Here is a 27,118-nt window from a genome sequence, read left to right on the forward strand (position 1 = left end):
GGAGCAGGAGTAGGCCATACGGCCCCTTGAGCCTGCTCCGCCATTAAATAAGATCATGGCTGATCTTCGACCTCAACTCCACTTTCCCGCCCAATTCCCATATCCCTTTATTCTCCTAGAGTCCAAAAATCTATCTATCTCAGCTTTGAATAGACTCAATGACTCAGCATCCACAGCCCTCTGGGGTAGAGAACTCCAAAGATTCACAACCGTCTGAGTGAAGAAATTCCTCCTCATCTCAGCCCTAAATGGCGGACCCCTTATTCTGCGACTATGCCCCTTAGTTCTAGACTCTCCAGCCAGGGGAAACCACCTCTCAGCATCTACCCTGTCAAGGCCCCTCAATCTTATATGTTTCAATGAGATCACCTCTCATTCTTCTAAACTCCAGAGAATATAGGCCTAGTCTACTCAGTCTCTCCTCATACGACAACCCTCTTATCCCAGGAATCAATCTAGTGAACCTTCGTTACACCGCCTCCAAGGCAAGTATATCCTTCCTTAGATAAGGAGACCATTGAAGCATTTCCTACTTTGAACCCAGGTCCTGGGGGTGATGCTGCTGGCAGTGACTCTCTCAGGCACCTCTGTCCAGGCCTGCTGAATAGCCACTCTGGGGATGCTGGGGAACAGTACCTTGCTCCTTGCCCTGACCTCCTCCACAGTTATCCAGTAGGGCATCTGAAAACCTTGGGGAAGCTTCCTGATTCATTACTGCCAAGATGATTGTCTCCATACTATTCCAATGAAATCTTCCAGAAGGGAATGCAACCTCACTTTAAGAGGTGCATTTCCGCTTTAAATAGGCATCAGGTGGCCTGCTGGAAAATGGCGCCATGTAAATGGGCGGTCTGACCTTCCTGACACCATTGGATGGGTAGCCTGTCAATCATGTTAACATCGCCCGGACCTCACACTGGCGATGCTTTGGGGGCTTCCCACTTGCCCCTTCCCCGTGGCCCGCCCAATTCCCACTCTGGGTTAAAATCGAGCTTAAGCTTCGTAATCAATTTAATATCAATTTTGTTGTCTAAAGTAGAAAGCACGAAAGATAGCAATAATAATTTAAGTAACTGTAGTTTCCTGTTTTTATAACAGATTTTCATTTAAGAGACTGCACAGAAAGTTGAAATATGATTATATCCTAGCAGTATTAACGGATGAACACAATGCATCTGCATCTCTAGCCATTATTTCAATACAGAAGATAAGTTGTTTATTTTCAATCAGTAGAGACCCCTTCTTTATAAAGGGAGACAAAGGAATGTCACACAAACATGTTAAGTGTTCGTTCGCTAACATTACCAAAAGTAATTTCTAGGCAAAGCTGTTATAATATCCCGTCACAACATGTACATCACTTAATAAAATGTATCATCAGACAACAAATAATCTTAGATTGTTTATATGGTGAGAAGTATTTTAACTATGTTTGCAGTACAGGTCTGTAGAGATCATCTATAATGTAATGCTGTATTGACTGACATCTTCAGTCCATGCATCAGCTGGTACTAAGTCACAAGGTTAACCCATGTGCTGTTCACCCTCCCCTCTGAAAATATCAGAAGGTTCAGATCAGGCTGATGTAATGTGGAATGTGAATATTCTGCTTCCCATAAATATGAATTTGTAATCATATTGTAAACACAGCTTATGTTATTCAGGCACTATCCAGTATTTTGTTTCACTTTCAAACAATTTTGTCTAAAATGGATGTCATGATGGTAGTGGGAGAAGGCACAAATGAAATGCTGCTCTTTTTTGCTGGGGTGAAGCTGTAATTTTCCAACTGCACTATAATTATTTCTAGTTAATTATCTCTGTAGTGCACTTTACTGCTCTTAACAAAGAGCATTTGGATTCTCTGTTTAGAACAAAAATGAAAGCAAATTCTTTTGAAGTTGCAGTGAGATGTTGACAAACCCAAACACTTGCTCTTCTAGGTTATAAAAGCAGTAATCGGGATATTAAGCACCAATTACTTTACATCAGGTTATAGAGCTCTGAAAAGCTATAAATATCTCATGGCCCCACAGATCTTGAGAGTGAGTATTTATTTGTGAAGCTGTACAAAAAAACTAGAGCGGTTGAATATTGGGAGAAAGCGGCAACAGGTTAATTGTCTGAGCCTTCCTCTCCTCAAACACTTGTACTTGTAAAAACTTGGAAAGAAGGTCGGTTGAATTTGTTAAAGGTAATAAATATTGCATTATTTCACCGCACATTATTTCACGGCATATTGAATGGTAAGTATTTTACAGATGTTCAGACCCGGTATAAATATAGATTATGAATGCAAAGACTTGTGAATATTGGGAAAGCAGTAATTATCCCTGAATTTTGTCCAGAATAAAGATTTAGCATCATTTTTTGACAAATCGTGGTGGAAGAGGAGAAGGGGACTCAGGAATGAAGAGTGCATTGGAGACACATGAGTCACAGTAGCTACAGTTTCAGGCACGGGTCTACTGTAATAAACTCAACTATCTGGGTATGGCAGAGTATCAGTGCCTGATGTTGCTCAGCAGTAGGTTATGACAAAAATGTGCCATCTGGTCCACAAAGACTTGCAGGTACAGCCAACCATCTGCCATGCTCTACCAGTGGCTATTAAGGTCATAATTACCCTCAATGTTTATGCTACAAGAGCTTTTCAGGCACTTACAGAGGGCATCTCTGGATTCAGCTTTTTTCGCTATGTCCTGTTTTCTTAAGGTGGTAACTGAAGCCCATATCATCATGCACTCTGCCACATACACCTCAATTAGAATCAGCACAGGCTAACCATTGCAGGCAGGAAGACCAGTGAATCAGGGTCTAATTTCCCAATTCTTTAAGTCAGCAAAGCAATTAGAAACTCACGATTTATTTTGGACATATTTATAATCATGGAACCAGCTATTTGCCATACCTGTTATTTTTGTTGTGTATTATATATGTTTTTTTAAACAACTAATGATTTATTTTCTGCACAACGAAAAGAATCACGGTTGCAAGACATGGTAACACTGAATTAATTTGATCAAGTTGTGCTGGTGGTAGATGTGTCTGAAGTGTTGTGCTGCTGTGGGGGGCCCCTTTGGGCGGCATGAACTTCTCTGTGTTGGTTTGGCTGTCGTAGGAAAATTGTAGCCAACACATTAAAGGGTTAATTTTGTTACAAATATTTTTGTATAGTGTTTTGGAGACCTAAACCTTTTAACTTTGGAGGGACACAGATGGGGAGATTTTTTAAAAATGTATGTTTAGTTGGTTATTAACAACAGAAAGATTGGAATTTATTTTTTTGACAATAACTTGCTAGTATATTCGGACAGGTTAATTTAAATAGCAACTCCAATCTTTGTGAGGAGTGACTGATGGATCAGATTGCCTGAAGTACAGTTTTAATCTCGATAATCTAAAAAGAGGAGGTGTTTCTCTCTCAGCCATCAGGGTGGCTATTCAGCGATTTTCTTCTGCAATTGCACAATCCATAGCTGGGTGAACGAACTTTCTGACATTTATACCAGCTGAATAGCTCGGTAGCTGCTTCTGAAGTGTTAAAGGTTCATAATTGCTTGTGCATTGTGATTGACTGCTATTCTTTTGTTATTGCTAATGAAATTGCTTCCTAAAGAATCATAGTATTTGAAGTGGCATTCTTGTGATCTTGTTAGTGCTTCATTAATTTTGTCAAATAGTAGGCATTTTTCTCATTCATTTCAAAAAATTGAAATGTCAGTCCCACAGAGTGGTATGTTAAGAACTAACCTCATGTAACTGAACGTGGTCAGAGTTTTAAATAAAATAAAAGAGTAAAAAGTCTGATCATCAAAGTTCACGCAGGAACACTTAACCGCATTCTTATTGCATTCCTGACTTTGCTTTTTTCATGCAAGCATTATCTCATTTATTTTAAACCATTAAATGCCTGCATACAATAGTGTATATAGGAGTGTAGTACAAATGCATTCAGCATGTGAATATGAACTTCATCAATCACAATTTCTACTCTTAAAAGTTTTGGCTTGGTGTTCATGCTGACCGTGTACCCTGCGCTAATTAAAAAAGTGTCATTTACAAAACTGTGAGTAGGTGGAAAAGGCATTTATCATTTATCCCTAAGGCAATATTTTCCACTATTTAGGCTTTTTGCTGTGTTGTTCGAGCAAAGCTAGCCAGTAGCATAGTGACTTGATTTCTCCCACCTGGTCACTTGAATAATTATTCATAACTGCTTGTGCAGCTTTGGCCTCTTGCAGGAAGCAATAGGAGATGTGGACTATCAAGCCAACAAGCCTAACTTAAAGGGGCATGGTGTGTTTAAAAGGTAAGTGGCTGCTTATGGGGACAAATATTATTTCAGCTTTTATCAATCTTCAAAATTAATTTTAGATATTTGACAGCATCACATTTTGGGATTTTTTTTGACTATTATTGAAAATTTGCAATGAAAAGTTTGTCTAATGGTTTGGGGTAAATGTAAAACCTAAATATCAATAGACAGTATGAACAGAAGGTCTCAAATTCAATATATGCTCTGTATTGAGTTAACTGAGTGCAGCTGGAGCACTGTATTTGACTTCAATGTTTCTAGGCTAGGAAGAGAAAAGATCAGCCTGCTCCTGGACGGTATCCTGTAACCCTGCTAAAAAGTGTGTCTGTAGAAGTTGGGTGAGGACAGATCAGGTTCATCGGTGATATCTTCCATGGTTGAATAACTTGTCAGCACTACCTTGTCTAAGTTTAAATATAAATAAATGTCATGTGGGCAAAGTACCAGAGTTCTTCCAGTGCCTATGGAACTGCATCCTAGCTTGTAATAGCACCTTTATGAGAGGAAAGGAGCAAATTGGGGGGGGGGAAAGAATATTGCATCAACATTCTTATTCTCTTCCAAAACTAGCGGCACATGAGGCAACCCACTGCTTTTACATCCAGCAGATCATGCTCTGGATTGTTTCTGTAACAAAGACCCCTTTTTATGTGGCCAGGATGCTAGCCTAACCAGGGGGAACTGGCTCGTTGCAATGGGGTGCGGGTGTCACCACTCCACTCCACTCCACTCCCATCAGAGGCAAGTACTCTCTGGGGATGACAGCCCAGTACTCTGAGGCCGGTTCACTGGTCTCCTGCTCGCTGGGGCTGTCTGGAGTGGGGCTCAAACCCATAACCTTCTGACTCAGAGACAGGAATGCTATCACTGAGGTAAGGATCACTCCTTGCACCAACATTGATGCAGGTTAATTCTGTTCTTTTTGTACATGTGATTATTTTTGAACAGGGAAGGAGGAGGAATTATTAGAAGTATACCAAACCTTATAATGCTTCACTTAAGGTAGTGAGTACAGAAAATCATGGGATTGTTCAACAGATTTTTGCTAGTTTTTGGCACAAATAGAGGGCTTATATGTGGGAAACCACTGACATTTTTGAAATTCCAAATTTAGTTGAGCTTTGCTGAGCAAAGCATGGATTTGCCTTGATCCTCTGAATTATTAAGAGTTGGGATGGTTTTGTACTTTGACCCCGTTATGGCTTTGGCCCCAATCAGAATTAATCAGAACAAAATTTTACATAAGAATTTTTAAAAATCCAAAGGTGTAGAGGTGCACCTTCATATACAAGTCTACCTGAGTGTGGTTTGAGAGCTAGAGTGCACAGAGGAGATGATTTTTCAAAGAATGAGAACCAGAGTAACCCTTTGTAGTTTGTCTCAAGTGCAAATGCCTTCCAACCCAATGACAAATCAACATTGCATATACTAAACATCTAGTTTCTGCTGAATCAAAGAAGATGTATCTTGATTCACTATTGCTGTGTTTGAGGCCAGGGATTTTCAGGGTAGCTTCGTTAGCAATTTCTTGATGTTCACTCTTTGAAAAGGCACTTGGTAGCGACAAAAAATAATCAGAATGTACAGATACATTGAGTGAGTAACAGGAAGAAACATGTCAGAGAGATATCCCAAATGAATAGATACTGCATTTTTTGCCACATTGTGATATGTCTACTTTACCAAGGAGATTCCTCCACGTGAACAAATTAATTATTTATTCACAGGCTTGAATCACTTAGCCTGCATTGATTTACTTACGTTGCATTTCCTTTAATTCACAAGTCTTTTAAGTCTTAATTCTTGCTTAACATACCAATGCAGTAGTTTAGTTTAGTAGTTCTGTGCACATAAGTAAGGACTGGTCCTATAACTGAAAGTATGATCTTATCGAGATGTGATGGACACAGTCCATTCATCAGAAAGTTTTTAACTTTGTTAAAGATGAACTTGACGTGTATAGCAATCTGAATTGCGTTAGTCTTTTTCTCCAACAATTCTATCTGAGTGAATGTGTGTACTTTGTAAGATACTCAATTACAAGCTACGTGCCCCATCGGCTGAATAGGAAAAACTGTTAAGCAGCGCCACACTGAATGCAATGAAAAGTTTTCAGTGGAGCAGATCAATGATGTTGGAAACAGGTGAAGCCCAATCCAGAACAATCAACAAGTGGCTTATTTTTTGAAATATTCACTGCAAGAACAGTGCAAAAAATGCCATGGGTGCCACCTGGTCACAGAAAGTCTACTGTAAGCTTGTCGGCTTCGTATACGAAAATTCTAATGTCATGCAGGTGCTTTCCGAGATGAAGCAAGAGCATGATAATCTTGCACGTCCTGGCTTATGAATGGCAGAATTATACTAGTGCAGTGCAACAACAACTTGTACTTATATGGCATCTTCAATTTTGCAAAAGTTCCTTCACAAACAAAGGGGGTTGGGAAACAAACACAAAGATGGTTAGGATTAGAGTTAGAGGAAGTGACTGAAGGTATGATCAAAGAGGTAGGTTTTGAAGAAGCTTTTGAAGCTGAAGAGAGATATGCAGGCAGAGAAGTTTAGAACAACAAGTTGCATTTTTATGTCTTTAACTTAGAAAAATGATCCAAAGTGCTTCTCAGAAGCAAAATTGAAAAAATGGATGCCAAGGCAAAGAAGAATATATTAGGAAGGGTGGCCAAAAGCTTTGTCAAAGAAGTGGGTTTTAAGTACGGTCTTAAAGGAGGAGAGGAAGGTAGAGAAACTGAGGCAGTTTTAGAGGGAATTCCAGAGTGTGGGGCCTAGGTGGCTGAAAGCACTGCCACTAATGATGGAGTGAAGGGAGTGAGGGATGCACAAGAGGCCAGAGTTGGAGGAACAGAGGGTTTAGGGAAGGCTGTAAAGCTGGAGCAGATTACAGAGATGGGAGGGGCAATGAAGGGATTAAACATGAGGATGAAAATTTTAAATTAGAGGTGTTGGGAGTGAGGACACAAGTGATGAGTGAGCGTGACTTGGTGCAGGATAGGATAAGAGTTTTGGATGAGTTCAAGTTTAAGGAGGATAGAGAATGGGAGGCTAGCCAGGTGAGCATTGGAATAATCAAGTCTGGAGATGACAAAGGGATGGATAAGGGTTCAGCAGCAGATGGGCTGAGGTAGAGGCAAAGGTGGATGATGTTACGGAGGTGAAAATAGGCAGTCTTTGCGATGGAGAGGATATGGGGTTGGAAGCTCAACTTGGGGCCAAATAGGATCCAAGCAATCTGGTTCAGCCTGAGACAGTGGCCAGAAAGGGGGATTGAATTAATGATAATAGCACGTAGTTTGTGCTGGGGGGCAAATATAATGGCTTTTGGTCTTCCCAATGTTTATCTGGAGGAAATTGCAGCTCATCCAAGACTGGATGGACAAGCAGTCTGATAACACAGAAGCAGTGGAGGGGCTGAGAGAGGTGGTGGAAAGGTATAACTTGGTGTCATCAGCACACATGTGGAAGCTGACCCCATATCTGCGGTTAATGTTGCCAAAGGGCAGCATGTAGATGCAGTCGAGGAGTTTAGGAATAGATTTTAACAGTGCAGGGCCGCAATGGTTGATGGTTTTGTCACCAATAGTGGAGTGGAGGGAGGAAGGAACACACAATAAGGCAGAGTCAGAAGAATAGAGGATGTGAGCTGGGATGTTGGACTAGAGTGGTAAACTGAGGCAGGGCCATGGATTGATTTGTGAACTAGGGCAAGAGTTCTGAATCAATGCTTTGAGGAGTTGGGTGTAGTGGAGGTCACTGAAGAAAAGGTTAGATGAGGTAGTCTTAGTACAGAATAGGATGCATGTGACACATTTTTGGATGAGTTGGAATTTATGTAGGGTGGAGGCCGGTGAGGAGATCATTGGAGAAGTCGAACCTGGAGGTGTCAAATGCTTGGATCAGGGCTTGAGTGGCAGTGGTGGTAAGGCAAGGACGGAGGTAAATTCTTTTACAGTGTGGGAAATAGGCTGTCTTGGTGATGGGCAGATAATTGAAGCTTAGATCAGGTTCAAACAGAACACCAAGATTGTGCACTGTTTAGCTTGAGCAAGCAGCCACAGAGGGCGATGGAATCAGGGTTTGAGTTTATTTTTTCATATTTGGCAGGAAGCAGGGTAGTAATTATGGAGTCACAGTTGGCAGAGGTGGACCTGGGTGTCACTGCGGGGTAGCATGTGGAACATGAATATGAGAATGTCAAGGTTGGAACCTCGGGAGACACCTGAAGTGACCATACACACAAGGCAAGGAGAAACAATTACAGGAGATGTGCTAGCTAATTTGGGACAAGTAACAATGCAACTGTGTGACTGTGGTACCACAGAGATGGACCATAGAGGAGAACTAATGGAGCAGTAGATTATGCCGAAAGCCCAGATAGATTGAGGGGAACAAGGGAGAACAATGCACTCCAGTTGCTGTCACTAAGGATATAGCTGGGCATTAACTAGGGTAGTTGCAATGATGTGTGGTGGATGAAAGTCAGACTGAAACAATTTGAACAGGAAATAATGGGAAAAATGAGCATGGAGCTGAGTGATGAAAACACATTTGAGAACCTTAGGAAAGGAAGAAAGGTTTGAAAAAGAACCATGGTTAGGGAGGATGGAGGGGTTGAGGGTGGATTTTAAGGAAGGCAGGTTGGGGGGTGGGGAGATGGGGGATGATGACTGTAGTTTTGATTGGGGGAACAGTGCCTGCACAAATGGAGTCTTAGAACGAAAGTCCTCTGACCAGCTTGACCTACACACTACTTGGGCAAAGATAAACAGCACAACAACAACAAATTGCATTTATTTGCAAGGGTCCAATAAGAAGAGCCAGGTGATTTTAAATCACACCTGATGGTGGTGTTGTCTGCAGGACTCTCTCAATACAGTGCACAGTCAGCACCTGAAGCTGGGTTTGTTTACCCAAGTGTGGCAGCACCAGATCAAAAGGACTTAAAAGCAGGCCATTCCTCTAGTGAGATCCAGTCTGACCCGTTGATATGCAGTACATTTGCCAAGTCATAGAGAATGTGTTGGGATTCACTATTACTGTAGTTGAAGGGGTTGATTATCAGGGTAACTTTGTTAGTAATTTCTTGAAGTTCAACCTTTAAAAAAAGCACTTGGCAAGAAATTGTTCGCACAGAAAATAATCGGAATGTACAGATACATTCTGTGTAGCAGCAATGAGCATGCCAGAGAGATGTCCCAAATGAACAGATACTACGTTGTGTGTTAGCTTGTGATCTTATACATACTTTACCAAGGAGATTTCTCCACATGAGCAAATTAATTATTCATTCACAGGGTTGAGTCACTTAGCCTGCATTGATTTACTTATCAGAAACAAAATACTGCGGATGCTTGAAATCTGAAATAAAAACAGAAAATGCTGGAAATACTCAGCAAGTCAGGCAGCATCTGTGGAGAAAGAAACAGAGTAAATATTTCAGATCGATGACCTTTTGTCAGAACTGGAAGAAGTTAAAGATTTAACAGTTTTTAAGTAAGTGCAGAGCCAGGGAAAGGTGGCAGGGTGGGGTGGGGTGGGGGGAGGGGGGGCAGCGGTGGTGGGGGGGAGAAGAAGGGGATGGAGGAAAGAACAAAAAGGAGGGTCCGTGATAGGGTGGAGGGCAGGAGTGATTAAATGACAAAAGGGATGCTGGTGCGAGGCAATTAGGGTGGTAATGGGACAAGTGAAGAAATAAAAGATGGGTCTAGAGGACCTGTAAATGGCAACAGCAGAACCATTACTAGCACCTGCTGTCCAAAAAAATAGGAGCAGTGGTTATGATCTGAAGTTATTGAAATCAATGTTGAGTCCGGAAGATTGTAAAGTGCCTAATCGAAAGATGAGGTGCTATTCCGTTGAGTTTCATTGGAACAGTGTAACAGGCCGAGGACAGAGAGGTCAGAGTGGGTGTGGGACAGAGAATTAAAATGGCAAACGACCAGAAGCTTAGGGTCATGCTTGCGGACTGAGCGGAGGTGTTCAGCAAAGCGATCACCCAATCTGCATTTGGTCTCCCCAGTGTAGAGGAGACCGCATCATGAGCAGTGAATACAGTATACTAAATTGAAAGATGTACAAGTAAATCACTGTTTCATCTGGAAGGAGTGCTTGGGGGCCCTGGACGGTGGGAAGGGAGGAGATGAAAGGGCAGGTGTTGCATTTCCTGCGCTCGCACGGGAAGGTGCCATGGGAAGGAGAGTGGGTGTTGGGGGTGATGGAAGAGTGGACCAGGGCATTGCGGAAGGAACGGTCCCTGCGGAATGCTGAAAGGGGAGGGGAGCGGAAGATGTGTTTGGTGGTGACATCGCGTTGGAGATGGCGGAAATGGCGGAGGATTATACATTGAATGTAGAGGCTGGTGGGATGGAAGGTGAGGACAAGGGGGACTCTATCTTGGTTCTGGGATGGAGGGGAAGGGGTAAGGGCAGAAGTGCGGGAAATGGGACGGACACGGTCGAGGGCCTTGTCAACTACAGTGGAGGAGAATCCTCGGTTGAGGAAAAAAATTATTTACTTACGTTGCATTTACTTTCATTCACAAGCCTTTTAAGTCTTAATTCTTGCTTAACACACCAATGCAGTAATTCTGTATTATAAGACTTAATTGAATTTGTTCTAGACCAGATGGATTCAGTCTGTTCATCTGAAAGCTTTTGCTTTTTTAAAGATGATCTTGATATGTCATGGCAATGTGAATCCTATTTGTTTTCTTCTGTGATAATTCCGACTTCGAGTGTGTGCGCTTATTTTTGTCTGAGAGTTACTCGATTCACTTTGTAGTTAACTCCACCCCGTCAGCTGAATAAGAAAAGCTGTCGAGCAGCGGCGCACTAAATGAATTGGGACGTCTCCAGTGGGTGTTCACCATCTCAAGTGTAAGGTCCGTGAGTCACTTTGAGCTCAACCCCCTGTCAGCCCTACAGCAAAGTGCTTCTCACTCAGCCTGCTATCAGTCCTGGAAGAGGCATTGTGTCACAGTTTTCAGTGCTCTTACTGGCTTTCATCAGCACTTTCCATTAATGCCTGCTCCGGTGAACCAGCGCTGCATGACTTGATGTGGGATGAATGCTCGAGGTTACCAAGAAGATAAAGGGAGCCTGCAGGCAGCTTTACATCTATAGAGTGAGCATTAATTGTGAGAAGATAGCTTACTCTGTTGAAATCAATAGACTCTTGTGGCCTGTAGCAGAGGGCACACTGGACCGGCAGTAGGTCACTGAATGATGATATTATACAGGGGACTGCATACTGCAGAGTTGTTAAGAAGTAAATGCAACTGCCTGCAGTAAAGGTAGAAACGCTGTCACTACCAAGGATATAATACCAGCAGCAACATTTTAAACTCACTGGAGCTTTCCAGTTGCTTCCCTGTTTTTCTTTTATCTGGGATGTCCCAGAAATGAAGATGAATTGACAGTCTATTTGGTTCTGTACAGCACAGTATTCCATTATTAATCAGATTTACTCTAATTTTGCAAGTCGTTCTGATCTGTGGAAGTACAATAATGCCGAGAGATATGCATATTTTACAAGCTTTCTGTAGCTTTTCTGTAATCGTGTGGACATCTTTCAGTATTACACTGGCACAAGCAAAAGAATCACAGCAACAAATTCCCCTAAATGTGTAAGTCTTGATTTCTGTTCTTTTGCATTTCATGTTCGGTCAGTTATTGTGTTTGCAGTTAAATGACTGCATGTATGATGAAATTTAAAGTTGGTTTAATACTAGTGTCTTGCAACGCTGCAGGATCTCTATGCTTCATAAAACATAACCTTATGTTCTGCATAATAGCCAGAAATCTATAGTTTAGAGAGTCTGACATGTTTGATATGCATACTGATATTTGGATCTCAAATGTGCTTGATGAAAAAATGTTACTATCTTCTTGTCAAATTACAAAATTAATCAGATATTGTTTGATGAAAAAACAAGATTACTTTCTGTAGGTTTCAACCAGAAGTTAAATTGCTTTTTTCTCTCTTTCCATTGTTATATATGTTACCATATTTTAATGTTTTTTTTTAGGGTAAAACTATGGGCTTCAGCCTTTGGAGGGGAAATCAAATCTATTTCAGCCAAATATTCAGGTTCACAATTCCTGCAGAAGGTAACAGCTTTTTTCTAATTTTTATTTTGAGAACCTTTGTTTGATTGTTTTAGAACTTAATTGCCACTGAACAACTGACTGCATTTTAAGTAGCTGAACCCTTCAAAAAGCTATGATATTTATCATTCTATTTTAACTGATGTGCATTTAACTGAACGTTTGGCAGTGCTTTTTTTTGATGGCTGTCCACTTGCAGAAGTTAAGATTTATGTCACGTATTATGACTGATACTCATTTAATTGACCATTCTTGGCTTAGTTAGCAGAGTGCAAGGCTAATTTCAGTGTTTTGACTGGTGACTGTTCAACTTTTCACTTGACTTTTTGAATACATTTTAGTGAGAAAAGAGAACCATATAGTTGTATGTGATTTCTGCAGCGCGTATGCTTTCTTCATTTTCTGTCATTTTGCTCCAATGCTGGGATGTATTACACCATTACAGATAAGAGAAATGAGTATCTTATCTGTCTGTTCAGGTGCATAGCTGGATAATATTCTGGTGCACTGCTGCAGGAGTCTGAAAAATGTTGCACAGTCCATTAAATTACTATTGTAATGAAGAATACAATTTGAAACCTGTGTCAGAAGAGTGACTTTACCACTAAAATACAAAATAAATATGTGCCTATAATAATTATAAATAGAAAAGAAGTTGCATGCTTTTAATCAGCTTATTGTTTAATAGACATGTGCCATTTTGGAAAAATTAAAATGTTAAAATCACATTATGATTCTTTGAAATAAATGAATTTTAACGTACAGATATGCCAATACGCAATATCATAAATAAATGTAGTAATGATGCATTGTGGGAGTTTTTCACAAGCGTGAAGAGCCCATATGTTACATGCACCAAGGCACAAGTAGCATAAGATCATGTTTCACAAAAGTGAAAGAACACTTTAACGCACTGTGCTTCTATCTCAAGTAATTGTATTGTGAGGTTATATGATGTTCTATTTATTACATGGGTGTCTTTTTAACAAAGTCTGGAAGACGTGATGAATAATTTAAGTACTGTAATGACTAACAGCAGTTAGGTTATTTTGTTTTGACAACCATTAGTTATCTTAATCCTAAGTACTGAAAATATTACTGAAATCCATATGGTTAATTTAAACATCTAAAATGTGTTCAGCCAGTTAGTCTCCATGATTTCATTTTATTATTTATCACTAGTCTCTAAATCATCTTGGTTGTTCTCCTTCTGTGTCATATTCAAAATCTGAAAATGTACAACAACTAGAAAGATACGTTTCTGGTTTCTTACTGTGATGGCTGAGCTATGTGATATTTTGTGCCATTGTGTGTCGACAATTTGAAATACTAATGCAACCATATTTAAGAATATGAAGATATAAAGAACCAATTTATTCTTTTATCTATTGTAATCCATGTACTATAACCCATATAACAAAAAGATAAAAGTTAAAGTATTTGGAATATCTAATATTTCCAATTATTATGCTTTGCCTTATTCTGATGTTTTGGTATTTCAGAATGTTACCTAAGTGGTCCAATATTGTCAAGGATTACATTTTAGATATACATAAATAATATATATATGAAAAAGGTTCAGATTGACTAACAAATTCAAACTAGATAGTATAGATATTGGTCATAATCATGTATTTTTAAAAATCCAACATTATAAGCATCACAAATATAAAGGGAAAAATGCTGGAAATCTTGACAGGCCCTGAATGTTTGAAGGGTTTACACCAGTAATGTTAACCTATCTTTTCCGTTTGCAGATGTGGCCAGACCTCCTGCATATTTCCAGCACGTTATGTATTACTATAAGAATCACATTAACTATAGGTGCAGATTCAATAGTTCTAACAAATTTTATCCTGATTTCTAAATTGCAGACTTATGCATTAGTGTGATGATTCTGAGTAATTACCGAAGTACAGATTTCTGAAATAATTTTCCTATATTATATATTCTCTGTGTATGTGTGTGTATATATATATATATATATATATATATACATACATACATATTGCTGCATAACCAACAAAGATGATTTACAAGATTTTTACAGTTGTCATGTAGATTTCACAGTATAAAAGGGATTGTCAGCCTCCCACAGAAGGCCCATGCTTACATTGTGTAAGACTTGGCAAAGCATCTCTGCTAACTGATGTTTCTTTGACAGCATTTAAAAATAAATTAATCTGGCTGCATGGCACCATCTTAAACCACCAGATTCAGTCGAATATATAGAGAATTTTTTTCAGATAATGCAGAAAATACTTAAAACTGAAACTATCACACTTTTGTGGTTTTAAAAGTTAGCTTTTCTTTTGATTGCAGCAATAATGCATTAAAAGAAAGATGATTGAGTTTTTAAGTGGTGCACAGGATGAGTCAACAATTTTGCAATCAGATTCTTATTGTTTATTCAGAAACAGCTGTTTTTCCATTACTGTTTAAATTTCTTCATCCATCTTTTGCTTGGAATTTTACTGTTAGTTTGTGAATGATTTATCCATACATTTAATAACACTGTCAACAGTCTACATGTTTATGAGGGTTGTATTAATAGTATTAACAAAAACCTTGGAAAAGGAGAAAAATGTTATTAAGTGTTCATAGTGCAAGAGACAATGAAAATTATAAACACATTTGAGTTGGAAAATACATTAAAAAGCTTATATTAGTTGAACATTTGAATCATAACTAGAGTTTAGCAAATTATATCTGTCGGTGAACAATATTGCAGTATTATGTATAATGAATAACTCAATAACTCACTTCAAAAATAACACTTTTTACTAGCCACATAATCAAAGACGTGTGTTTGATAATGCCATAATACTTGCACGTGGTCTGAATTTATGAAAATTGGTAAATTGTTGAGAAAATCATGAAATTAAATATATTATATTTGTGTGTGCGTCAAAGGCGGTGACACATTTTTTGAGATTTAGATAATGTGTAGGAAAAGCTGGGGTTTGTAAATCATTTATCGCAGGCTGTCCATGATTGTGCCACAACTTTATAATTTTCTTTTTTCTATTGATTATTCTATATATGATTAAAGGATGATCAGATTTGAATTGGACATGCCCCTCTTTAAGGATATTTACTTTTGGTAATTTACTATGATCATCTCTCATCTGACTTGTTTTATTAACATAGTCTGTCAGGAAATAAATAAAGAATGAATACATTTGCCAGCAGTGCTTGTACCTTAAGATGCATGTTCTATATCAACTTGTACCTTACAGTCCAGTGAAGAATGCATCATTTTTAAGGGATGATCCTACTCTAGATTAATGTTAAAATTCTTTCTTCATGGAAACATACAAAGTTAAAAGCATAAATAATGTTTAGCCTGTGATGAGTGGACAATTCTCAAATTCTAATATTTCCTAAAGGGGTTTTGGGACCCCTGTAATGTTAGGCTAGCCTTTTCCATTGTCTTGCAAACATATGACACAATGACATCATTTAGTGTGTTGAAGAAAATTATGCTGGGTTTATAACAAATTAGTAATTGTAACTTCCTCTGAAAAATGGTGACAAATTCTTTTTTCATTGTACTTTGAAATTAGTATTGTACTGAGAAAATTAATAGTCTCTTCACCAGAAGCATAACTTACTAAAAAGGAGGTAAGGTCTGGAAAATACTTTCTGTTCAAAGTCCTTCTCCAATGTCCATCTGGAAATTGCATATATATTTGTTCCCCATCATGAATGCCATGAATTTGCTGCCAATGGGAAACCTGCTATTTTTCAACACCCTCTTCCTCCTTTGCTCATAACACGTTTTTTAGGGGATCAATATAGTTTTTCCTGGGGAATAGTATGCAATTCTTCCCATAAATGGACATCCTGGAACAGCTGAGGAGGGAGGGAGGGAGACTCTAAATGGTGGTTCACTGGGCAGTCAATTTCTGACAGGTAACAAATGCAGATGTTACACCATATATTTTCCTCCAGATAGACAATGCAAATACTTCCCCTTTAAGTAAGTGATACTGATGTGGAAATCTAAGCAGTTTCAAGGCAACCTCCTATTCTGATTATGGCATATTCTTAAAATAATAGTGCACATGAATCAGTGGATAGATACAAAACAGTATTTGCATAGCCTGGATTATGCAGATGAATTTAAGCAAAGGGAATACAGATCCATAGTCTTTATTTGTCATTCTTATGCAGATGTCATTACCTAAGATGCATGGTTATTTATAAAGCATAATTATTTAACTTTGGTCTTAAATTTGTGGTAATACTTTTGCCAGAAAATATGAAGGCATTGCTTATAATAAGAGTGCATGAGTTATCTGTGCCTTTCTCTAGAAGGAAGGAAGAATAAAAATACAAATTTAAAAAATAACCTATGGAAATAGGAAACAGCATAATTAGGCAACATTACATTAGGAAATCATTTATCGCAGGCTGTCCGTGACTTAAAGATTGTAATATTATCCTACTGTTGGCTTCCATCACGAATGAAAATTTCTACTAACGTAATAAAACATATATAACATAGCAGAGGCGTTCTTTTGTGTGCCAGGTGTTGTGAAATGGTAAATGAATTTAGAATGTGTTTACAATTTTGCCACAACTAATACACAGAGGAATTTTTCCCTGCACAGTTATGTAAATGTAGCTACACAGCAATATTGATCTTTTATTTAGACAATGTTACATATTATGAGCTAGATACACGGATACTTGGGGCTGGATTTCCCTGCTCCCACCCCTACAGGGTCACAGTGAGACATATGCCTGCTTCCCAGACCCTGTCACTGGGTTGCTCATTGACCCCCATGGTGTATTGGATTGAACAGTCAAATGTTTTCATTCAATATGCTTGTTATATATATAGATGGTATTAATAATTGTAATTAGTAACTGTGTTCTTCTGGTTCATTAGTGATTCTGTTTGTTTTACATTTTACTATTTTACTATGAAAGATGAAGCAAGCATTTATACACTGATTGTTCAACGTGACAATGATATGGGTTTTAAGATAAATAGCAGCAGCTAGGAAAGGAGTGAGATGTCTGGCAATACACAGGACACAAATGTAAAAAAAAAATCATAATTTACATAGTAAAATATCACCTAACTTATCTTTAGTTAGTTTCGTGTTCACAAGGCTTGGTTCCTAACTAGGCCTTGTGTTGTTGGAGTGAGATCTGTGGTCACTGATTCCTTTTTTAAGTGCTTTTTATTTTTATTTAGTTTGCAATGTACAACTACAAAGTGCCAAGCTGTGCCACATTAATATATATAGAAATCAATTTTGCTGAAAACTTTATGTTAAAAATGTTTTTCAATATTCCCTCTAATAGTTATGTGAACACATTATCAACTATTTGGAAGATCTTGCTACAGATCTGAAAAAAAGTTGCATTACTTCATTACTTAAGGAAGAAAAAAGGCAAGGCAAAGCATGATTATAATTGTGCAGTCAATAAACTTGAACCGCTATAGAGAAACATTAATAATAATGTAGAGATAGTAGAAATGAAAATAGCAGGGTTATGCAAATTACGTTGTACATGCCATGATGGGAAAAAAGATGTACTGCAGGGATAAATTTCCATGAGTCAAATCACGCTGTCTCAGTCTCCATTGCTTTTATGTTTAAGTTAAGCTTGCATATAACAGAAAGGCGCAGTGTAGAATAGCTGGTGAACCACATGATGTAAAACAATTCACTCCATATAAGGAAATAATTGGGCTTTTTAAAAGAGAAAATTAGGAAAGTATTGGAACTGTGGAGATTGGTTGAGTGTGCAGAACGATTAGTATATACCACAATAATCATCATATATTTTATGATTTGAATATTTTACATCAACATGTCCATATACACTGATTAAGCACAAGTGTATAATAGTACATGTAATTATAATACAGTACTCAAATGCATGTATGCCTATGTACTAATAATGTCCCATCTGCACAGAGCAAGAAGAACCTAGTGGTCAGCTAGTGCACCCAAAGAATACCACCTACCTAAGCACCAACTGTCACCACTTCCATACGAACCACATACTAACAATGATACAATAATTTGCTCTTCACATGTGGGAAGACATCTGAGAACACTTTACAATATGGAGGAAAGACATAGGAGGGGATCACTAAGGTAGGATGGGGTGAGGCAATGAAGACATTTGAAGTAAGGATGAGAATTTTGCATGGGCAGCCATTGGGAATTACAAAGGGCAGGGGTAATGGGTGTATGGGACTTAGTGTGGGTGAGTATATAGGTTGTGCTATTTTGGATGAATTGAAATTTGTGGAAGGTTGATGAGGGGAAGCCATTTAAGAAGACATTGGAGAAATCAAGCCTTGCGGCGATGAACATGATAATATACACCTTATGGGAGAAGATCACTATGATGTTGAGGAGTAGCACAGGTTGAGGCACTCGTAAGGAAGTAGTAGCACTGATGGGGGTTAATGAGCAGACAGCTGGTTAGTTGTAGGGGTTACACATCTTAGTAGGTTTGCATTCCAGTGGACTATGCTGAACAAACAGCGCTATACTGTAAATTGCAAGATGATGCGGGCAATGTGACAAATTCAAAATCTCAGGTATTCACTGTTGTCTTCCACACAAGTGATGTTGTACATCAGTTATTTGTACTGCAGTCTACTATTATGTACATGGCAACACCAGTGTAATCTGCAGTGGGGACCTTGCAATGCGACTCATAGGCACGGGAAGAGTATCTCTCATTGATATTTCTGCTATTGCTATGGATGCTTTGGGCCGGCATCAGCTCACTTGGACAACAAAATTCTGAGCCCTCATCAATGCCTGTAATACAGATCAGTGGGTGTCATCAGGAGATGCCCTTCAGCAGCAGCATACATGGAGTAGTGCAGAAGCAGCTGGTTTACACTGATGTCAGCAGATGTTCAGTGTCATCACATAGCCTGAACAAGTGGAAGTTGATGCTGCCCCTGAAAGCAATGAGCCCACAGCAACTCCAGCAAAGAATGTGCATCAGATTTAATCAGCCCTGCCACCCCTGCAGCTCTCCAGTTCTCTTTACAGCCATCCACCTGGGGGAACATTTAGTCATAGGGCACATGGACCACCAATATAAAGTTCATGACACACTACAGACAAACATTAGAAAATGCATTAGACACATAGACAAGCATTGAAAAACTCAAATCAAAATTAAATCACTTTTAATATATCTTGCAGTCTGCCTGCCTTTCATTGTGGTGAACTTCAGTGATAGTGCATGGCAGATGGTTAACTGTCCCTGCAGGTCTTTGTGGATCAGGTGAACCTTTTTGTAATTCATATTTAAGTATTAAAATAACTCACAATTTCACTGATGTTTAAATAGTCCAAATCAAATTTCATACCCTGTTCTTGTGTAACAAAATTGTGGGATTTTTTTTTCTTTCAAAAATGTTTTGTTTTTAATCTCCAATTTTCATTTATCTTTCATTCTTCCTTTCTGACCTCTTTTCCTTCTATAGCACATAACCATTCCCAGTAGAAAAGGTATTAAAAGTCCTAAGCCTATCAGTGCGATTGTGTAACTGGCCACTTGGAGGTGCATGAGAGCTGCTTAAGTTGACCACTTTGATTTCCTCTCAGCAGAAAGATTTCACTTCTGCTTGGTGTCTCCCCAGATGGTCCCAGAATGGGACCTTTATTTGTTCCTATATTAACATTTATAATAAAGAGAATTCATTTAACATAATCTTTTTATAATTCACAAGTGTACATTCAGTATGTTCACATTGCAATTGTATTTTAATCACCTATATTAAAGTGTTTCCTGAATATGTTCTTCATTGAAGCAAAAATACAGTTGATTACCAGATATCTTCATTGCTATAATTCATATGCTAAAATGATATGTTTCTGCCAATACGCATGGACTAATGAAAGAAATTAGGGTTAAATTCAAATAAGAATTTATACTATTTACAGTGAGGTTCGATATCAGCTCATTGATTTCATCGTATCAATGCTACTTTTTTTAGTCTGTATTTTTGTTTCTTTTTAGTGCATTTTTTAGCTGTAGAAAATATTTTTAAGCTATTTGTGGAAAATATTGCATTGCATTAATTCTTAGAATTTAAAAAAATTCAATTGTTTGTAATTGACACTCTCAGTGTTCGTAGAGTTAGTCTTTTGAAATGAATAATCAGATTGTTGTTCAGGTGTTTTTTTCAATAGTTCTGAACTCAACGTTAGAATATTCGGCTTTCTGTTCTGAGACCATTTTATGCAGTAAATGGGCAGATAATAATGAGTCCTACTCTTTCTTACAATGTGAGAGATATCTGAGAGAACCTTTAATAAGTCATATATAGTTAGGGGCATTTATTTGAGGCTAAAGCCGATTGATTGGATACTGAATAATCTTCAAAAATTTTTAGTTGATTTTTACTGCTAGATATTTAAAAATAGTATATACTAAAGGTACTTTAGCAGGATTAGCAGCAGTCCAGGGCATTATACCAGTAGCCCCACGAATTTCTGAGCCCTTTATCTCCCACCTTTCAGGTATAGTATACAATTTGGGTTTTGTAATTCTTACAGTTATGAGATTACTTGGGTGTAGCCTGTGCTACCAGTATAGTTTGTTGTGTAATAATGAAATGACGGGAGCACCATCATTACAATAGTGAGGCAATTTTATATAATGCTGGTTTGGGAATAAGGAAGCCAGGAAGAAATGTGCTTTACTTTACTGGAAAACCAATTCTGATTGCCTAACAAGTAATGTATTTTCTAATGACCAATTATATTGTGATACATTAGTAATTCAAATACAATGGCAGTATCGACAACTAGAAAATGCCAGTCTTGCAGCTGCTGTGCTTATTGAGCACAATGCTATTGATTAATTTAAGAGGTTCAAGGATGAATCAGGTTCAGTGAAGTAAATTTTTGAAACTAACATAGATGGAGTTGTGTGTGATTTCAGAGAATTAATTGATACTCAGAATACTGTATACTTGTATTTTTGCTTGATAAATGTTGTCTCATAAAGCAATACAAATTTTTTATGCCAAAAGGTAGATTATTCCATATTTAAAGTGTGGTTAATTTTGAAGTGTAAATTTCAGCTACAGTATGCTCTGTTAGAAAATAGCAGTAGATATAGTTATTATCTTCATAGAATTACATAGAATGTACAGCACAGAAATAGGCCATTCGGCTCAACAAGTCCATGCTGGTGTTTATGCTCCACATGAGCCTCCTCTCACCCTACTTCATCTAACCCTATCAGCATATCCTTCTAGTTCTTCCTCCCTCATGTGTTTATCTAGCTTCATAGATGCATTTATGCTAGTCACCTCAACTACTCCTTGTGGTAGCGAGTTCCACATTCTAACCACTCTCTTGTTAAAGAAGTTTCTCCTGAATTCCCTATTGGATTTATTAGTGACTATCTTGTATTTATGACCCCTAGTTCTGGTCTCCCCTGCAAGTGGAACCATCTTCTCCATGTCTACCTTATCAAACCCTTTCATAATCTTAAAGACCTCGATCAGGTCACCCCTCAGTTTTCCCTTTTCTAGAGAAATGAGCCCCAGCCTGCTCAACCTTTCCTTATCGGTATAACCTCTCAGTTCTGGTATCATCCTAGTAAATCTTTTCTGCACCTTCTCCAGTACCTCTGCATCCTTTTTATAATATGGAGACCAGAACTGTTCGCATACTCCAAGTGTGATCTAACCAAGGTTCTATACAAGTTTAACATAACTTCATATCATAGTATCATAGTAGGTACAGCACAGGAGGAGGCTATTCGGCCCATCGTGCTTGTGCCGGCTCTTTGAAAGAACTATCCAAATTAGTCCCATTTCCCTGCTCTTTCTCCATAACCCTGCAAATTGTTTCCCTTCAATTATTTATCCAATTCCCTTTTGAAAGTTACTATTAAATCTACTTCCACCAGCTTTCAGGCAATGCATTCCAGATCATAACAACTCACTGCGTAATAAAATGTTTCCTCATGTTGCTTCTGGCTCTTTTGCCAATCACCTTAAATCTGTGTTCCCTGGTTACCGACCCTTCTGCCACAGGAAACAGTTTCTCCTTATTTACTCTATCAAAACCGTTCATGATTTTGAACACTTCTATCAAATCCCCCCTTAATCTTCTTTGTTCTAAGGAGAACAACCCCAGCTTCTCCAGTCTCTGCACATAACTGAGGTCCCTCATCCCTGATATCATTCTAGTAAATCTCTTCTGCATCCTCTCGAAGGCCTTGACATCCTTCTTGAAGTGTGGCGCCCAGAATTGAACACAATACTCCAGCTAAGGCCTAACCAGTGTTTTATAAAGGTTTAGCATAACTTCCTCGCTTTTGTACTCTATGCCTCTATTAATAAAGCCCAGGATCCCATATGCTTTTTTAACCGCCTTCTCAACTTGTCCTGCCACCTTCAAAGATTTGTGAATGTGCATCTCCAGGTCTCTCTGTTGCTGCACCCTGTTTAAAATTGTACCATTTAGTTTATATTGCCTCTCCTCATTCTTCCTATCAAAATGTATAACTTCACACTTCTCTGCCTCCACAAGAAGATCCTTTTTTTGTCCCTAATCGGTCCCACCCTTCCTTTGACTACCCTTTTACTATTTATATGTTAATAAAAGACTCTTGGGTTCCCTTTTATGTTAGCCGCTAATCTATTCTCATTCATTCTCTTTGCCCTTCTTATTCCTTTTTTTAGATCTCCTCTGTACTTTCTATATTCAGCCTGGTTCTCTACTGTATTATGAACCTTATATTTGTCATAAGCCTCTTTTTTCTGTTTCATTTTAATCTCTATGGGGGCTAAATTGGGCCACGTTGTGCCCGATGTGTAGGTGCTATGTGGAATCCTAAGCACCGAAAATGGCATCCAAGATATGCACGCACACTTCCGGCATGACGTGTGCAGGACGCCATCTTGGTAAAGGTGGTTGCGCACCAAACGCCGGCAGCATGTAGAGTAGGGAGATTATGATGTAAATCAATGTGCAACACCGATTTGAAGCAGCTGGTGGCATTTACCAACACCCCGCTCCAGCCAGCACTGTCTTAACCGCACACAGCTGAACAAGAGTAAAAGGCATGAAGGACCCCCACCAGTGCTACTTAAAGGGAGCATGAAGGAGTTACAGGTTAGTTGCTGGATTAGTTATTCTGGCTGCCGGTACAATCGTATGTGTTTTTGGAAGTTTCCTATACTTTGAGAAAGTTGCAATATATAGTGAGTGGTCTTGCAGTACTGTTAGTGGCATTTAAAATAGTGTGCTGAGCAAGGTTGTTTCCAGACATGGGTGGTCTGCTAGGGCTTCCTCTGGGAATTGAACATGACTGGGAGCATGAGAGCAGCCACACAGAGCAGGACAAGCTGCGAGAAGAGGGAGGAGGAGGAGACGCAGGACACTCAGTAGGAGGCCATATTCAACGAGGGCCTTCAGGGACCAATTTTCCTACCTCAACTTCACTGACGACCAGTGCATCCGATGGCTGTGGTTCATGAAAGAGGTCGTGACTGAGATTTGTCAACTGCTGCAGCTACAACTGCAGTCTCAGAGCAGGACAAGAACACGTGGCTGTCAAGGTAACAGTGGTGCTTAATTTTTACGGTTCTGGCTGCTTTCAGGCTGCTGCTGGTGATATAAGCAACACCTCGCTGTTTGCAGTCCATTGTTGTACAAGGGAGGTCACGGAGGCTCTGTACGCACTCTGAAACAGATTCATCACATTCCCTCTTGACAGAGACAAGCAGCATGAGTGAGCACTAGGGTTTGCTCGCATTGCAGGCTTCCCCATGGTGCAGGGTGCCATTGACTGCACGCGTATTGCTCCACATCAGAACTCTGCCATATTCTTGAATAGAAAGGGACTCCACTCCCTCAATGTGCAGCAGGTGTGTGACCACACGCAGCGCATCATGTAGATTAATGCCCGCTATCCTGGCAGCAGTCATGACTCCTTCAGTCTGTGGCAGTCCAACATGCCATCTATATTTCAACCAGCACAGCAAGTCAAAGGCTGGCTACTGGGAGACAAGGGTTACCCGGTGTCTCCACGTGCAGATCCCTCCTCTATCCTAGCCTCTAAAGTACGTGCAGTGTCAGTATCTGAACTGGTGGCTGCGGGTGTAAGATTGAGTGACAGTGTGTCTACATCATCACTGTTGTTCTTCCTCTGCCTCCTCTGACTGTGCCGGTTTCAGTTCTTGGGTATCTGAAATGACAAAGGGATGCGGGTTGAGTTGGGCTGACACCATCTGCAGCACGTGAGTCAGAAAAGGATGTGGGACAAGGGAGACATGGGAAGCGAGAAGAATGATTATGTATGCAAAGACCCTCATCAGCAATACCTCCAGCACCACCAGTGGCCACGGCCACAGCCACAGCGATGGACCGCCCAATGATCGTCAGCATGGTGACCCCCATGGGGGTGAGGATGTGTAGGTGCGTCTGTCCTCCCCCAGGTCTTTCCTGTGTTATGTGCCACCTTCTCTTGCAAGAAAGAGAGAAGTTTGTCAGTGAGTGCTCTACAAGATGTTTGAGTGATGTGGCTGTCATGGTTGAATAGCTCTCAGCGTGTGTGACATGTGAGTTGTGGGTGTCCGGCTTGCAAGAGTGGTAACGTGTGAGGGTGAGATGCAGCATCTGATTCGCAGGGTCGTGTACTGATTGAAAGAGTTCGTTGGTCGGGGGGTATCGTGCGTGGAGCAGTGGATGAGACTAGTGGTGCAGTTGGTAGGATATGCCACGTGATAGTTAAACGCACTCACCTTGACCACTCGTGTCAAATCATTGAACTTCTTCCTGTACTACATCCATGTGCGTGGAACAATGCTTCTGGCATTTACCTCATCCGCCACAGCCTCCTACTGCCTCTTGAGCATATGTCTGGAGGGCCTCCTGTCGCCCTCCATCTATCCACCTCTTCCACCAAGGCCTCCAGTGCACCGTCTGAGAACCTTGGTGCATGCTCTCTCACAGGCGCAGCCATTCTTTAATATCTTCCAACCCAGAATCACTTCTCACACCACTTCCTGCAGCCACACTGCACCTCCCCTGTAAGAGGTGCGGGCTGCCTTTAAGTAGTGCTAGGCGCTCTCGATATCAGGGCCCCCTGCTGGTGCATGCAGCCATTCATGGTGCAGGTAGCGCTGGCTGCACGCAGCAATCATGTAGATCATCAGTCAGCACGAATGTTACGTGCTGCTTGCATCTCAATGACTGGGCGTGGGTTAATTGCGCACCGCCATCCCCGTGCCTGTTTTTTGGGGGTTAACCAATTTAACCTGCTTTATTTTTAGGCATCTGGGGAGCTCTAGGTTTGGATGCCTTTCCTTTCCCCCTCGTACCTGAGCCAACTCCTCCTTGAAGACCTCCCGTTGTTCAACTACTGTTTTGCTTGTCAATTTTTGATTCCAATCCACCTGGGCAAGATCCCTTTTTAACTCACTGAAATTAGCCCTCCTCCAGTCAAGTATTTTCACATTTGATTGTTTTATCCTTTTCCATAACTATTCTAAACCTAATGATATTATGATCACTGTTCCCCAAATGCTCCCCCCACTTAAAGATATTCCACCTGCCCCATTTCATTCCCCAAGACTAGATCCAGCACTGTTTCCTTCCTCATTGGGCTGCAGATATACTGTTCCAGAAAGTTCTCTTATATACATTTCAGAAATTCCTCCCTCTCTTTGCCCTTTACACTGTTACTGTCCTAGTCTATATTGGGATAATTGAAGTCCCCCATTATCGCTACTCTATAGTTCTTGCAACTTTCCGTAATTTGCCTGCAAATTTGCTCCTCTCTCTCCTTCCCACTATTTGGTGGCCTATGGTATACACCCAGTAGCATAATAGTGCCTCTATTGTTCCCAAATTCTAACCAAATGAATTCTGTCTTTGACCCCTCAACTACATCATCCCTTTCCAGTGCGATAATAGTTTCTTTGATCAATACTGCCAGGAATATTAAGTACCCAATCCTCCCCTTCTTTGAGCCAGGTCTCTGCTTTTGCCACTATATCATAGTCCCATGTGGTGACTTGAGCCCTGCAGCTCACCAACCTTATTTACTACGCTATGTGCATTTACACACTTGTACTCCAAACTCATCTTAGTTTGCCACGCATTTGCCTTCTGTCTGATCCCTCCTATTTCTGAACTCATCTTTACTCTAGTGCTATTTGTCTCTCCCAGTCCTCTGTGCACCTTGTTTCTCCTCTCCAATGTTTCACCCTGGTTCCCACCCCCCTGCCAAATTAGTTTAAACCCTCCCCCACAGCACTAGTTAACCTCCCCACGGGGACATTGGTCCCAGCTCTGTTGAGGTGCAACCCGTCCATTTTGAACAGATGCCTCTTGCCCCAGCACTGGTCCCAATGCCTCAGGAATCTGAAGCCCTCCCTCCTGCACTATTGCTCCAGTCATGCATTTACCTGCCTTATCCTACTATTCCTATACTCACTAGCACATGGCACTGGGAGTAATCCAGAGATTATTACTTTTGAGGTCCTGCTTTTTAACTTCCTCCCTTCTCTGCTTTTAAATTCTATCCTTCTGTGAACCGCAGTGCTTAATTTGCTTTTTTTATGGTCTTATTAACTTGCGTCGCTACTTTTAGTGATTTGTGTATCTGTACCCCCAGATCCCTCTGCTCCTGTACCCCATTTAGACTCTCTTAATCC

At 39.9% G+C, this 27,118-nt stretch overlaps 1 protein-coding gene across 1 annotated transcript in view; it reads left to right on the top strand.

Moving 5' to 3' along the window:
• Nucleotides 1-11,850: 11,850 nt before the first annotated feature.
• The window catches only part of cacna2d3a (calcium channel, voltage-dependent, alpha 2/delta subunit 3a), a 633,142-nt gene continuing 617,874 nt past the window's right edge, over nt 11,851-27,118 (top strand). The window contains exons 1-2 of the mRNA XM_067998742.1: nt 11,851-11,957; nt 12,360-12,441. Coding sequence (XP_067854843.1) covers nt 11,851-11,957; nt 12,360-12,441 — 189 coding nt within the window. The remainder of the gene's footprint in view (nt 11,958-12,359; nt 12,442-27,118) is intronic.

This window comes from Heptranchias perlo, chromosome 17 (genome assembly GCF_035084215.1).
Source record: "Heptranchias perlo isolate sHepPer1 chromosome 17, sHepPer1.hap1, whole genome shotgun sequence".
NCBI classification, from domain to species: Eukaryota; Metazoa; Chordata; class Chondrichthyes; order Hexanchiformes; family Hexanchidae; genus Heptranchias; species Heptranchias perlo.